The sequence below is a fragment of the Herpailurus yagouaroundi genome, unplaced genomic scaffold (assembly GCF_014898765.1).
Source record: "Herpailurus yagouaroundi ecotype Mexico unplaced genomic scaffold, PumYag 159, whole genome shotgun sequence".
In the NCBI taxonomy this organism is placed as follows: Eukaryota; Metazoa; Chordata; class Mammalia; order Carnivora; family Felidae; genus Herpailurus; species Herpailurus yagouaroundi.
This window is the reverse complement of record NW_024412400.1, coordinates 26,200,921-26,215,799: the sequence shown is the minus strand read 5'-3', so window position 1 is coordinate 26,215,799 and position 14,879 is coordinate 26,200,921. Positions and strand designations below refer to the sequence as shown.

Genomic DNA, 14,879 nt, shown 5'->3' with positions numbered 1-14,879 from the left:
ATCTAGCTACCTATCCTGTGGCCGCCTGGCCTGCTTATTACAGGTGCCCCTGTTCCTGGGAAACCTGCTCCCTCCACCACAGTTAGCATTTCAGGGCAGGGCTGGGGACAGCCCATCTTCCCTCATCTTTCATTTCTCCATTTCACAATTCCACAGGGGGAGAACTACTATTATTATATACATATATATAAACACGTGGCTTTGAACCCTTTTATTTTCAGGGCCTTTCAGAACCCCCTTGCAATACTTGGAGACAGACCCCTCTAATATTGTGGGATCTGGTTACAAGAGCATAGGTGGAGGCTCACACACCAGATGTCTACGTATTTACATTATAATCAAACTAACAGAGTGTTCTTAAATATGCTCTCTCTGCTTACCTGTCAGTCACACCTTCATAAAGATCTAGAAGGCTGGGTTTGAATATGGACTATTTAGATTCCTCAAAGTTCTGTGGCAGCACGAGGAGAGCAAGGCCCAGCCCGCACTGAGAGGGGCCTCGTGTGTCTCTCTGTGGCAACTCCAGCCCGCCTATCCGAGCCCCATCTGCAACCCCTAAACACAGCTTGTCCCTGGTCACCCCTCGTGCTTACAGGCGTATGCAGGTCATACTCAGGCAGGCAGACTTGGGGAAGAGGCCTCAGGCTCAGGACCGCTTGGGTGAGAACTGTGGTCTCCTGGGTACCTGGAACACGGTGTGGGAGAGGGGTGTCCAGTAGGCATGTCGCCTTGGCCTCACAGACTCCCTGCCCTGTGGGGAGGGTCATGGCCAGAGGAGGGCCAGATTGGTACCTTCTAAGGCAAGAGACCCAGGACAGGGCCCCTCGTGCCAGGTCCAAGGGCAGTGTCAGAACGCCATCTCATTCTAAACAGGGTCCTAAAATAAGGCTGGGGTGAGGCTAGGTTAGCAAGACCAGGCTCTGTGACTTTGGCTAAGTCCCTCCCTATCTCTCAACCTCCGTTTCCTCCCTTGTCTCTGAGTGGGACTGGTCCACATTCTAGAATCCTCTGCAGAGCCTCAGAAACAGTGAATTCAGACCCCTCATTCCAACCAGTAATGCTGGGACTCTGGTCCAAAACCCCCAGGGAAGAAAAAGCCACAGTGGGGAAACAAACCGCTTATATTTCTTGATATCCGGAGATCCCAGCATGAAGGTGCAGCTTTCACGGGAGTAACATCACCCCCAAGGTGTGCAGTAGAGCCTGGGGGAACCCGGCTGGCCAATGTGCCCATCTCCGAAGACCTCACCCTTGGGCTGATCCCATCTGCTACAGACCCGCTAGTGACAGCCCGCTGAGCCGGAAGCTCTTGTCCGAAGCCCATCTCTGATGAAGACCTCCCCTTCAGGTTGATCCCATCTGCTACAGACCACTAGGGATGGCCCGCTGGGCCAGAAGCTCTTGTCTGCTGAGTCTCCCAGACTCAGGCACGTTAAAGTGCTCTGTACAAAAGCTCAACAGCCTCCCTCCATCTGGTAACAAACAAGGAAATCCCATTTGAGGTCTGCCACTGGGGAGACATCTTTCCAAAACAAAGCTCAGCCCCACTCAGGAAAGATGGTGCTACAAGGCAGCTCACAGTCATGCCAGACTAACGACCCTGCAGAAACACGAGGGGCTCAGGCACACAAGGGCAAGGCTCTTCACTCCAGAGACACAATGGGAAGGTCACAGGGTGTGCACAGGAGTCAGCAGGCAGCCAGGAGCTGGAGCTCAGGACAGAAATGGTCTCTGCCTAGAACAGGTATTCAGTCGTAGGGCCTCACATGGGGAGACCCGGGGTGGCATTCTCCTAAGGACCGGAAACACCAGAAGCCTGCCCAAGTGTAGGCTCAGGAAGTCACACCCTCTGGTGGTGAATCTCCTGAACAAGAGATGGACATAAGGGGCATTCACAAGACAGAGGTCCAAGTACTGAGAGCCACGAGGTCAAGGTGGTGCTGGGGATGGTGAAACTATAGAAGCTACCCTCTTGGGAAACACTGAGAAGCAGGAAGGCCACTGTTCTGCTGTTCACAAGCTGAGCACCCAGCTGGGCCTCCGCCCTTTCCCAGGGGCAGAGCACCGGTTTGGTGGCTTTCTCAGGGCTTTTTCACAGTTGGGTCCCTTCTTGGGGGAGCTGCATCCACATGAGGCTGTGCTGGGCTGTGGCCAGTTGAGGGGTTCCTCAGCGGGTGCAGAGCTGGGAGCCACTCCAAGAAGGCGGGTTCATTTCCCTGCTTTGTGGTTCACAGGCCTGGAGAGACCTGACGGCCGGCTGCCCCGGGTGAGAATGCCCACATTTCTGGAGGTCAGAGGAGTGGGAGGCCTGTCCACCACATGACCCAGATGGGATGACGACAAATTCAAAAAGCCCTGCAGGTCTAGGCGTAGGTAACAGTTGTGAGCCAAGTCCACGGTCTGGGTTGGTAACATTCCGAAGAGAAAGGGCACTGTAGGTCGGCGATTTGGCTGGATGGTAGCAATGGGAAAACGGTTCCCAGCGGGGGCATGTGGAAGGTTCTCCGGTACCTCAGATTAAGACAGGGTGCAGTGGTCCTAAGTTCTTCCGGTTGGGCCGAGTTAAAAGCATGTCTTAGCAGCAAGAGCTCGTCCTTATTTTTGTCCCACAAAGGTGACGGAAACCGGACCGGGGGGTGTGAAGTCAATTTGATGAGGGTGGAAAAGCTGCTGCCGATCCTGTGGGATGCAGCCTGCCTTCTCCGCAAAGGCCCTTCACGTGAAGTAGCGGCAGGACGTGGAGTCGATGTAGCAGTAGGGGGTGCACTGCAGGTCCCCATATGACCTGAGGGGGGCAGATATGGGTCAGGGTGCGCGCAGGGCAGCGGGCACGACGGCTCCTGCCCAGGCCTCAGGACCAAGGCATGTTCTGAGGCCACCTCTGGTGACTTCTGGTCCACCCTCATCAGACAGCTGTCACTACTGCTACCTCACTAAGGGCCTCAGGGTTTGCCAGAGAGTGCTCTCATTCTCACTTGGGGTAAGAGGCTTGGGGCAGTTGAGTTCAGGCCTCTGCGGCTTTGCCCCTTGAGCCCAGCTGAGGGATCTGGGTGGAAAGAGTTGGTAACCATGTTCTTAACACAGCATCTCTGAGAGAATCACTCCCTTCTCAAGACCTGAAAGGTTTCTAGGCGCGATCCATTGGTCATACTGTACTGATGCAAATGTTCTATTTCTGTGCGGTCCAGTCCGGCAGCCTCTAGCCATGTGTATCTACTGAGGTCTTAAAATAAGGTTAGTAGGAATGAATAATTGCATTTTTAATCTTAATTAATTTGAAGTTAAATAGCAATGTGTGGCCGGGGGCCACCAGATTGGACAGCACAGCCTATACCTCTGTAAGCCCAAGTGCTAATGTATGATGGTCACACATTATACCCATATTCACAAGCATCCCTTGAGGCCTCTAGAGATTACATGAGTAACCACAGTGAACCAGTGGGTAAGCCCCAGGCTCTATGCAGTCCTGTGTTCCATGTCCAGTTATCTACACTGACTTGTCTCCGTGAAGCCATCAATCAGATCAGACCTGCCACCTCTCTGGCAAGTGCCAGAGGATAGGGCACTTCAGGGATAGGGCAGTACATACAGACACAGAGATACAGTCAGGTCCTGGCCAAGCCTAAAGTGCTTGGAGTTTTGGAACTACACATCTGTAGTTCCCCCAGCCTGGCTCGAGACGCTGGTGTATGTTTGGGGGTGGGCATTGAGGAGAATGCCTTCCATTGAGGAATGCCTTCCATTCCTTGGACAGAGGACAGAGGGGTGGACAGAGGGGTGACAGAAAGACAGGACTGGTGTCTATTTCCCAGCCCTGCTGAGGGCCTGGGTCCAAGCTTACCAGAGGAATAGGGCTGAAAGCAAAGGCTGAAGAGACTGGATTCCTGAGGGACCTAGGAGGTATGAAGGGCCAGCGATCCATTGTGGAACCAACAGAGAAGCAGGAACTAGGGAGGAAAACCTTCTCATTTTCCCTACAACACTATACAACTCCACATCTGTGAGGATTAGGGGGAATGTGGTATGGTTTTGCATCTCATAGGCCCAGTGTCCTTCAGCTGGCTTGGGAGATGTCAACCGTGGAGGTCAATGTGAACACCCTCTGGAGAGTCCCAGATAGAAGTAGAGGGGTCCCTGAAGGGGGTACTAACTTCCCGGGGTTTTCTTGGAACAGTCATGAGCCAGCAAAATTAGATGTTAATGCTGGTGTGATCTCATCTGCACCTATAGTCCTGCCCTGGGGGTCGGAGTTGTTGCAGAGAATTCAGGTTATACAGATGCTTAGATTCTTGGAAATGCCCTGGTACCTCCATCCTCCACTGGGCTTCCTCCAGACCCACTTTCCAGAAGACTAATGTGGTCATGGTAGCCACTGGGATTGGGAGCTGCTCACCCAGGGGCAACAGCTGAACGTAGAGATTGCTGATTGCCAGGGGTCCGGGATGGAGCTGGTGACTCTCTGTCTCAGCTCAGCCTCACAGGCACTCAGGCACCCTAAGAGGGCACAGAGGGCACGTGGTCGTTATGTGTGCGTTGCCTGTCTCCCTTAGGTGAGCAGGGACCATGTGTTGTGCTATTTGTCACCATACCTCAGTGTCTAGAAAGTACCAGGAACATAAGCAGCATTAAAAAAAGTATTTGTGAAGGAAAGAGGAGGAAGCAGGCGGAGAGGGAGGCAGGGGTGTCATAATAGCACGTGAGGTGATTCCTACCCAGGGAGATAGGTCTCGCAGGTCAGGTGGCCAAAGTCAGAGCCGTCGCAGTCCTCCACTCCCTTGTGCTGGTGACCATCTCCACAGTAGGCCCGGTGACAGCCTGAGGGACACAGGGGAGTGTAGCCCTGAGAGGGTGCTGGGGTGGGACAGGCCTACCTTAGCCTGTAAGGACTGTGTGGCCTAAAGGATCCACCCAGAGCATGCACCCTCTTAAGCAGACTCCCATAAAGCTTCAGATGCATCCGGGGACTGCCCCCTCAGCCCCCCCGAATCCCACACCAGAGAATAAGGAGACCCAAGCTCCAGCCCACTCCAGCTACTTGTTAGCCAACAGAACAAGAGCAGGCCCCTTGGCCTCCCTGAGCCTCAATATCTCTATCTCAAACCTGGGGCGTGGACACCACCTCCCCTTCACAGGACACACCGTGGGTTCCCATGGAGTGAGAGTCAGGAGACTGCGCACTGGGCACAAGTGATGGCCACGGCGGCTCTCGTCTACAGAGAACTTCCACGACCCTCTTTTTACGGGGCTCCTTCCTGCTGTGTGATCTCCTATTTGACTCTGTCTGCACCAGGGGCAGAAGGGACTCCAGCCAAAGCGGGCATGCCGGGGATCACCATCCCGGGAACTGTCCCGGCAAGTACAGCTACAGAGAGAGAGATCCAGCCACTTCTCGGTCCCTGTGCCCATCGCTGCTCATTTACACAACTCCAGCCCTCAGCCAGGCCGGCTCCTCACAGCAAGGACTTAAAAATCATTCAGTGAAGGGACGTTGAATCCTTACTACACCCAGACGACCTGGCGCACATCAGCTCGCAGCATCTCTAAAGAGCTGAGCTGTCAGTACCGACACAGCCAATTTTCAGTGGAGGAAAGTGAGACTTGAGCTGTGAACTGCCCTTCATCCCCCACTCACTGAGAGCCTCCTCTAGGAACATTCGAACTCTACTCCGTCCGGCTCCAAATCCCCCACTTTACACACCACCTCCTGTTTTTGTCACGTGATTAAAAGAAGAAGAAGGAAAGCAAACCCTCCAGTGCGGTGCCGCCTGCCTGTCCCCGTAGCATCCCATCAGCCTGAAGTCTGCTTCCCCTAGGAAGGCCTTTGTCACCAGGGCTCCATCTGGTAAAAGTCCTGATGCAAATTCTTGGCTTCTCCCTTTCATCTTTCACTCTGTATCACCTTTATCTTTTGATAAAGAACGTGAACTGGAACGTGGGCTTTGCCAAGAAGTAGGATTCAGGGAAAAGGAGGGATTGGTGGCTTCTCTAGGGGCAAGACCCTTGACACTAACCCACAATGATATGCGTGGGCAGTAAAAAGTCAGCATTTGGCCTGAATGGGAGGGCCGTCCCCACAGCAGCCCAGGGGTACTCCCTCTGGCTTGGAGATCACCCCAACCCACCAGAGCTGGCATCCAGGGGCTTGCCCTCCCTCATCCAGGCCCTCCCCGAGGCAGGCACCACTCACTGATGCAGCTGTCACCCACGTCATCATTTCCGTCATCACACTCCTCCCCGGGCTGCAGGACTCCATCCCCGCAGGAGCCACGGTGGTCCACAGTATAGTCCACAGGGTGGAAAGGGGTCACCTGGCCAAAGAAACACAAGACCGTTACTATGGATGGCATGACAGGTTGTTGGCACTGGGATGGAGACCCCGGGTCTGGGCGGGGGGTTCCTCCCGGATGGGAAAGGCACCCCTCTCCTATGGTCCAGAGCTCTGCACTTGGCGGGAAGGCTGGACCAGATCAGGACAGCATCCTGGCCGTGTGGGGATGGGAGACCATCTGGAACCCTGCCTCCAAGAGGAGGTCCTATGTGGCGGGCGGGGGCACGGAGAACTGCTCAGAAGCAGAGAAGAGGAGCGTGCCCAGCCCTTCCACGGAAACAGACTGCAGAAAGCTCTGCACTAGGCCCAACCGGTGGCCCTTCTTTCCTCGGGTATGTCCTGAGTGTCTGCCTCAGGGTACCTGGATGGGGAGCCAGCCAAGGCTGTCCTTGAAGTACAGAGATCTCTGATCTTTGCGGAAGGCAATGGCGTTTTGGGTGTTCAGCCTCTCGAGCTCCTCCTGGTTGTTGACCACAAAAATCTGCCAGAGAACACACTGGTGGGGATTCCAGAAAACACTTCTATAGGGGTCAGGGGAAAAGCTGGAAGAGGACACAGAATCTCCATCCTTGGGCTGGTTAACAGTGGGAGGGGGAGTATGCATATCACACACCGGGGATCCTCCTGAAGTCGTGAGGGATGTCCTGATTCCCCCATCTTCTCAACCCAGTTCCTAAGGTCTGGGTTTGCAATAAGAATGTCCACAATTTAAAAATTTTCTAACATGTAAAATGTTCCCGAGACTTAAATAAAAACATGATGTCATCTAATCAAGTAATTCAACATCTGGAAAGGAGTCTTAACAAAACTGTTATACTCAAAGGTGTTCATTACGGTTTTATTTACATTACTGAAAAGCCTGGGAGAACCGTACAAGTACCCAACAACAGGGCCCTGGTTAAATAAATCACAGCACAGCCGCATGATGGATGGATGATTATGCAGCCATTCAAGTGATGAATTAATGTCCAGGGTTACCTCTAAATAATCCAAGGGAGGGTGGGCAGCAGTGAGTGGGTATAAAGAGGAAACAGGATTAACCAGGAGTTGATACATGTTGAATTTGGGTGAAGGGTACATAGAGGTTTATTACACTATTTGTTCTGCTTTTGCATTTACTTAAAATATTCTATAATTTTTTGTCCTTAAAAAAGAGACAAAGAAAAAAAAAACCCTCAAGTTGGACCCACAACCAAATGGACAACTTGGTTTCCTAGATTTTTATTTTTCCCTTATTTTCCAATTTCCTATAATGAGTGCGTACCAGGTATAATGAGGAAATCAGTTTATTAAAAGGCTTTTACAAGCTCTTGGAGGATCAGGTGAGAGGTCCCAATGGATAACCACCAGATTTTCTCCCAGGAGCCTTACCACAGGAACATGAGGGGAGCTGGACCCATACATGGATTCCCTGTAGGAGGGGTTATTCACATTCGTAGGGGTTCCACAAAGACAACTTCCTGGAGGCCCGGGAAATCCTCTGTCCCCTTTGGGTCCCATCACAAGTTGTCCTAGGAAGCAACAGAATGCTGTGTTACTAGAGCAAAGGAAGTGAAAACCAAACAGCCCCGGGGAGATGTGAGCAACCTTTACAACAGAAAGAAGGTCAAAGTCCACAGCATCTTAGGGTAGGCCCTGGGGAGAGGTCTAAAGAGACTCTTTTGATCCAAGATATGGAGGAGGTGATGTTCTCTGTGGGTCCCTTAACCATACCGGGTGCTGGGGTACCTTCCCCAATTCTCTCCGTTCCCTTTCTCTATGCTTTGGAAACCAGACAGACATTCTACTTCCCAGATGACCTTGCATGCAAGGTCTGTGATGGGAGAAGGGTAAGCATCTGAGAAAGTCTATCCTGATAAGGAAAAAACAGAGCTGGTGAGAGACCTAGCTTTCTCCTTCTTCCTGTCTAGAAGACAGACAACATGCCTGGTGCAGCAGCAGCCACACTGCAACCCTGAGGTAATAGGTATGAGAAGAGAAGCCAACATACAGGAAAGACCAGGGGCGCATGAGGCATGGTACCCTGATGGTGACACTTAGAAGCTGAACCAAAGTCAGCCATTGTTGACCTCTCTGGACCTCCTTGTATGAGAAAAACAATCTCCTTTTTGTTTAGACTATTATTAACAGGGATCTAAGGAACACAATGCTGACAACTTCTATTATTTTTTTATTCATTTTATTTTGTTCTTATTTGTGAGATCTTTACGAAGGAATATCTAAAGGTGGGTTTCTTTCATTCCTTCTGGAAGAAAATGGAATGCCTGAAAATGCTCCACCTACTTGTTCTCCCCTGGTACTGAGAAGAGTGTCGTGAACATATATGATTAGGAAATGTATTCCCTGCAATGTGGGTGATCTGCTTGGGCAGTAGTCTTCACCTAGACTTTTAAAGGTCCTAATGTCCAGGCCACAGTCCAGACCAATTCCATTAAGAATGCAGAGAATAGAACCCAGGCATCCATACTTTTAAAAGCTCTCAAGATGATTCCAGTGTATACTAAGGTCGCGAACGCTGGTCTAAGGAAACGGTCTTTGCACAAGCCATTTCCCTACTAGATTATTCTTCCTTCACCCTCCATCCCTCCTTCCTCAGGTGCCTTCCAGCTAGCTCCTGATCTGGATTCAAATATCACTTCTGCAGGGAAGCCTTCTGAATCTTCGCACTCTGGCACGTTCACTTGGATAATGTCATAGTTCCCTATGCCTTTTCTTCGCAGCACTTATCTCTGTTTGCGATTTTGTATCTTGTGAGATTATCCGATCAAGGTCAATCTCCCCCAGTGGAATATAAGCTCCACAAGGGCAAGGTTGATACCCGTTTTCATTCACAAGGGTGGGATACACAGTAGGGACATGATACATGCTTGATGATGGAATGAATGAGTGTAGACTCACTGGAAAGAAAAGGTCTTCAGAAAAGGCTTAAAAACCCCGGTTGGCAGAAAAGAATGAGAGCAAGAGCCATCCAACAGGGAGAGAGGAAAGAGGAAACATAGAGACTGACAAAGGAAGGAAGGAAGTATGCCTCCTCCTGGAAAAGTAAGGACAAGGCTGGAGGCCAGTCACTGGTTTCAGGTTGTATAACTTCCCAAGGCAGCCAGCAACTAGGGATACAGCTGGCAGATTCCAGAAGGGCAGAAAGTAAAATGACTCCAGGGGAAAGGTCTGGTCAGGAACCCAAAGAAGCAGCTTTAGCTAGAGGAAGAAACCCCAATGGGAATACCCTCCCCACAACCTTGAGCCTTCCTGAGCTGGTGGACAGATATGTCCAAGATCAGAAGAATGCCAGTTCGAGGGCTGGGGCGGGGGCGGGCATTGCCAACATTTCATACCAGGTTGTGGTGGTTGCTTGAACAAGAAATAAGAATACAACGCTGTAGGAGGAGCTCCAGTCCCGTGTTCTGATGTTTTCAGCACAGCCCAGAAAGACACAGACTCCACCAGGCCAGGAATACTCTGGGTAATTATCACCCCTGGGGAAACTGACGTGGGAATGTTCTGTAACCAAGGATGCGCGAGTGGCATTGGAGAAGGTTCTGTGACCCCAACAACTCCTCCAGAACCATGGCCTCAGAGAGGGTCAGGCGTTGGTCCCACTGTCCGGCCAACAAGTGGTGAGGCTGAGATTTGAATTCATGTATGACTTCACACTATGCCATCAAAAGACAAAGTCCAAGAATATTGATGCTTGCAGGAAGCTGGAAATTCCCAGGTACCACAGTGATTCACTTATACCCGGTCTGGGTGCAGGAAGGACTCACTCAGATTTGTAATTTGGTTACTTCAAATCACACCCTAGAGGCATTTTGCCTTGATTCCCTCGGCCACCTCCTAGCACCTCTTTCTCTGTAACTTGGGTGATAAAAAGTTCCCCCTCCACCTCCCCCCAGCACTGTCCTGCCCCACAGCTCTGGGCACCAGAACCAGAGGTGGCCTCCAGAGAGGGTGACAGGATGTGGCAGGGAGCCCGCTTCCTGCCACCACTGCAGTTTCCCTGCCGCTTCCTCTCAGCTGTCAGAGGGCATCTGTTACCCCTGCCTGTTTCCTGCCAGGATCCACTGAAGGGCACAGCAACTCGAACTGCCCCACCTCGGCCTCTCAGAGCTGGTCCAGCGGGCCTGCCTGATCCATCGTCCCGTGGAGCCAGAAGGCCTGGCTCTCCATCTGTGCCCAGACTGCCTCCCATCGCTGCTGGCTGTGCAGCGGGAGCAGGCCTCACATGGGAACCTGCGAGGAGGCAGAGGGACCACAGAATAGTCTCCACATCACCCCCAGCTCTTACTCTGCCTCAGCAGAGGCTGCATGGCTAAGTGGGAAGGGTCTCTAGACCAGGAGCCACAGACTGATTCTGGGCCGGGCAAGGCCACCACCGGTCAAGCTCTGTGACCTCCAGGAAGTCCCTTTTCTCTGAGGTTCAAAGTTCTTTTCTATAAAGGGAGGGCTGGATAAGACCAGGGTTGTTTGACTTGTGGTTCACAGAGCCCAAAGACATTCTAAGATGGATCTGGGGCAGGGGTTCTGGAACTCTGGGAAGCAGTGTGCAGAATCTTGGGCGCAGATACAACATGTATTTGTCCTGAGTGGGTGTGGGACTTTTATCAGACTCCAGAGACAGTCTCAGGAATCACTTCTGGGGCCTGTTCCCATTCTTGACGATTATCCAACTGGCCCCAGGTCCAGGTTAAGTTATCTTTTAAATTCCTCCCTCCTCTTCTTTCCCTACCCTGTACCCTGTCCCCCTCAAAAAAAAAGTTTCCAAAGAGCAGGATGATTGCCCCATTTTCTTTAGCCCCTTCACTCTGGGAGGCTCCCCAGAAAGGAAGTGACTCATAGGAAGGCACAGGAAGGGGACCTGAATCAGAAATGGACTGCATCCTGCTTGCCTGCTATGCAATCACCCGAGGGGGACAGCCTGAGAACCAAAATGGCCCATGTCTGCGAGTGCTTGTGGTGCACAGCCCTGCCCCGCCCACCTGCCAGGTGCCATGGGATGGTAAAGCTGACCGGCCATCGACACTGCCTCGAGGACTTGCTATCTAGAAGGAAGATGAAACACATCTGCAGAAAAGTTATCATTGAAGGGCCATAGCAGAGAGGCAATATGTACTTGGGCCCAGGGAAAGGAGACCCATCCTGTTAGGGACCAAGGAAGGCCTTACCCAAGAGAGGGCTTTGACAGAAGAAGACGGTTTCATCGGGTGGACCAGAGGGCTGGCCTAATGACCTCTCTTTGCATCCACACCGCTCCCCAAGATCCTGGCTACTCTCCTCAGTTTTGTGAACTGCTTAAATACCTCAAGGGCCAAGAGAGTCCTCCCCAAAGAAAACTCAGGCCTCGCGCCATGCTCTCGGTCCCTGGGGCTGGCAGCTCATGATCCTGGGCCTTGAGGGGAACATTACTCATGCCGGAAGCGAGGAAGAGGACTTCAACTGACCCTTGAACAACACGGGTTTAAACCGCATGGGTCCTCTTAGATGCAGATTTTTTACAGCACAGTACTATAAATGCATTTTCTCTTGTTTGTGATTTTCTTAATAACATTTCATTTCTCTAGCTTCCTTTCTTGTAAGCTTACTGTATATGACACATATAACACACAAAGTATATGTTAGTCCACTGCTATCAGGAAGGCTTCCAGTCAACAGCAGGCTATTAGTAGTTAAGTTTGGGGGGATTCAGGAGCTTATATGTGGATTTTCAACTGTGCTGGGGTTGGCGCCCCTAACCTCCACATTTTTTGAGGGTCAAGTGTAGTTGGAAGGACCCCCATAGGGATTGTCAAGTCAATTCCCAGAAACAGACTGTGGGGCACGGACACATGGCCCAGGATGCATCTCCAATCTAGTTCCCTTAACAGCACAGAAATAGGTGCGGCAAGATAACTTATTGTCGTACTAACTGACATTTGTTTTCTCACTTTTTCCTCTCCCAATTTCAAGGAGGTAGCAAGATTTTGTGCTTTCTTGCCCTTGCCGAAAACAGGTACTGTGTGAAGACTTTTGCCTTTCTGCCCTCTGTTCTCAGAAGAGAAAAGCTCCTGAGACGGGTGGCGGTGCATGAGGAATATGAGAAGCAAGGCGCTGGAGGTCAGAAGAGGGGAGATGACTCCAGACATGGAGAGAGAGGGACCCCCTGTGTTTTGGAGATAAGGTAAGGAAGGTCTCAGAAGGAACAGCTATGGGACTTCTTGGGAAACTGAACCACAGGGACCAGGCTTGGCAATGTTCCGATACCCGAGCATGACATGAAGATGGCAGTCACCAGGCACCCTCGGACCACGTGGCCTGGGATAGCGGGCATCTCAGAGGTGAACAGGGCAGATCAAAGGCTGGAGGGAACTCCCCTGATGTTTTTCTGCCATAATCCCCAGGATCTTTGCCCAAATCTTTTTAGGTAGTTAGAGGAGTGGAGAGAACCTCCTAATACCTGAGATGGAATTTTCCTGGCATCCCGGAAGGTTAGAATCTCAGAACCAGCTTTAATTTGGTTGAAAGGAGCTAACAAATTATGACATTTCTAGACCATCGCATTACATGGTTGTGAATATATTCCCATAGACCCAGGGAGGAGAAGTACAATGTAGAATTTTAAAATGCCTTCATTTTAAGTTAAGAATAAAATTGTAATACCAATTGTTTTGTTTCCGTGTGTATAACTGAGAGCCAAGAACCCTACATAGTAAAGAGTCTTCTCAGACCTAGAGATGCTGTGTTTATGCAGGAAATGTGCTCTGAAAGGCCATATTTGGAGCTGACGAGGGAACAAACTAACGGGTTTAGCGCATCAAATTAAACATGGTAAACAAGCAGTGTATCTATGCCCTCGTCGATGGCAGACTTTGATTTCTTTTCAGGGTTTCTTTGTATATTCAGCGTAAACCAACAAGGACGTTTTCACGACACCACATAAGATAGAAAAATCGGCCACATCATCTTTACTTCTAGGATTAAGTAAATTGCTTGGAGCCATGAACGGCTTTTCCAGAAAAAGGTGTTAGTTGATGAAAAATGTGCCTGTTATTTTTCACTTGAAGTATAAATGACATCACCAATGTAATTATGTTTGTTTGTTTTTTCCTCCTCTATTTGTTCTCCAAAATGCTACAACAGAGTCAGGATATTGTTTATCTCTCTTGTGTAGAAGTTGAATGAGCCAAGCTATGGAGAAATTATAAATATATTAAAAGCATCTCTGGTACTTTCTAACTCAAAACACAAGGCAGACCTCTGCTGTGCCCTCTCTGGGGAGGTTGGCCAGGAGTGCAACACTGTGGATCAAGTGAAGCAGTGTGGCTCTTACCTGTGGATGGGGGGCCCGGGGGGCCTGGGGGACCTGGACGGCCAGGTTGACCAGAAGGCCCAGGCTTGCCTGGTGGGCCCATTACTCCACTATCTCCCTTCTGCCCCTGACAGAGAGAAAGGCAGAGCCTGTTATGACAACATGACATGGCAAACTTCTTTCCCCATTTATGTCTAAATCAGGGACCGCCTTGCACTTTGGAGCAGGAGCCCAGAGCAGGATTCAGCCCCAGAAGCCTTGACCCCCAAACTCCTAAAAAGCTCAGGGCAGGGGCACCTGGCTGGCTCAGCTGGTAGAGCGTGTGACTTTTGATCTCAGAGTCGTGAGTTCAAGCCCCACAGTGGGCATGGAGTCTACTTAAAAAAAAAAAAAAAAAGCTCAGGGAAAGTGACATTTGAGATTGTGATGGTTACAAGTTTGTAGACATTACTTCTTGCTCTATTCTGGAAACATGGCACTGACTGCTGAAAGGAACCAATCCAACCCACTCCTCTCACGGGGCAGAGAAGGAAACAGAGGCTCAGGAAAGAGCAGAGATGTACATTAAGTCACCTAGCATTGAGGCAGCAGACTTGGGCCTAGCCTCAGGGCTCTGCTTGCTCACCAAGACCATTTTTCTTTTACCACAAGACCTGTTTCCGTCGAATGAATTTCCGTTGCTCTCAGGATAAAGACCCAGATCCTTATTTCACCTACAAAGGCCTGTATGGCTGGCCTTTCTAGTCACGTTCCAGCCTTTTGGTGTTTTTGGTCTTCAAGAGCATCATGCCTTTTTTTTCCCCCCTCCTCTCTGCCCCAACTCGCTCTCCACTCCTCTGCCTAGTTAACTGCCTCCCAGCCTTTAGCTCTCACGTAAAATGTCACTGCAGGACAGCCTTCCCTGGCCTTGCCAGACTAAGTCAGTCCTCCCGGTCACAGGCTCTCAGAACTGGGCCTCTTTCCTTCCAGGCTTTTATCCAGGTCAGAAATGCACCAATATTTGTGTGGTCCTTTCATCAGTGTCTCTCCATGAGACATAAGCTCCCTCTGGGCCCGAATTTGTCTTGCTCACCTCTCTTCCCCAGATTAAATGAGGGAGGAGGAAGATACTGAAAACACAAAGGGGAAGCAGTTCTGGTGAGCTGGAAGTCAAGAGACCTGGATTTTCACGTTGGCCATGAGACCCTGGGTAACTCACATCATTGCTTTGTGCCTTTTTTCTCATCTGTAAAATGGGGCCAGTAAGCACACACCTTCGCAGCTTTGTTG

At 50.8% G+C, this 14,879-nt stretch overlaps 1 protein-coding gene across 4 annotated transcripts in view; it reads right to left on the bottom strand.

Moving 5' to 3' along the window:
* COLQ (collagen like tail subunit of asymmetric acetylcholinesterase) overlaps positions 1 to 14,879 on the bottom strand; it is a 76,590-nt gene that overhangs the window by 15,443 nt on the left and 46,268 nt on the right. For 2 of the 4 annotated variants that reach the window (XM_040480143.1, XM_040480146.1), the window contains exons 12-16: positions 13,632 to 13,737; positions 7,700 to 7,839; positions 6,690 to 6,809; positions 6,188 to 6,308; positions 4,713 to 4,815 (exon numbers count right to left, since the gene is read on the bottom strand). In XM_040480143.1, the coding sequence (XP_040336077.1) occupies positions 4,713 to 4,815; positions 6,188 to 6,308; positions 6,690 to 6,809; positions 7,700 to 7,839; positions 13,632 to 13,737 (590 nt within the window). Of the gene's footprint in view, positions 1 to 196; positions 2,786 to 4,712; positions 4,816 to 6,187; positions 6,309 to 6,689; positions 6,810 to 7,699; positions 7,840 to 13,631; positions 13,738 to 14,879 lie in introns of those variants that run through there. The other 2 variants (XM_040480144.1, XM_040480147.1) reach the window with 2 other exon arrangements.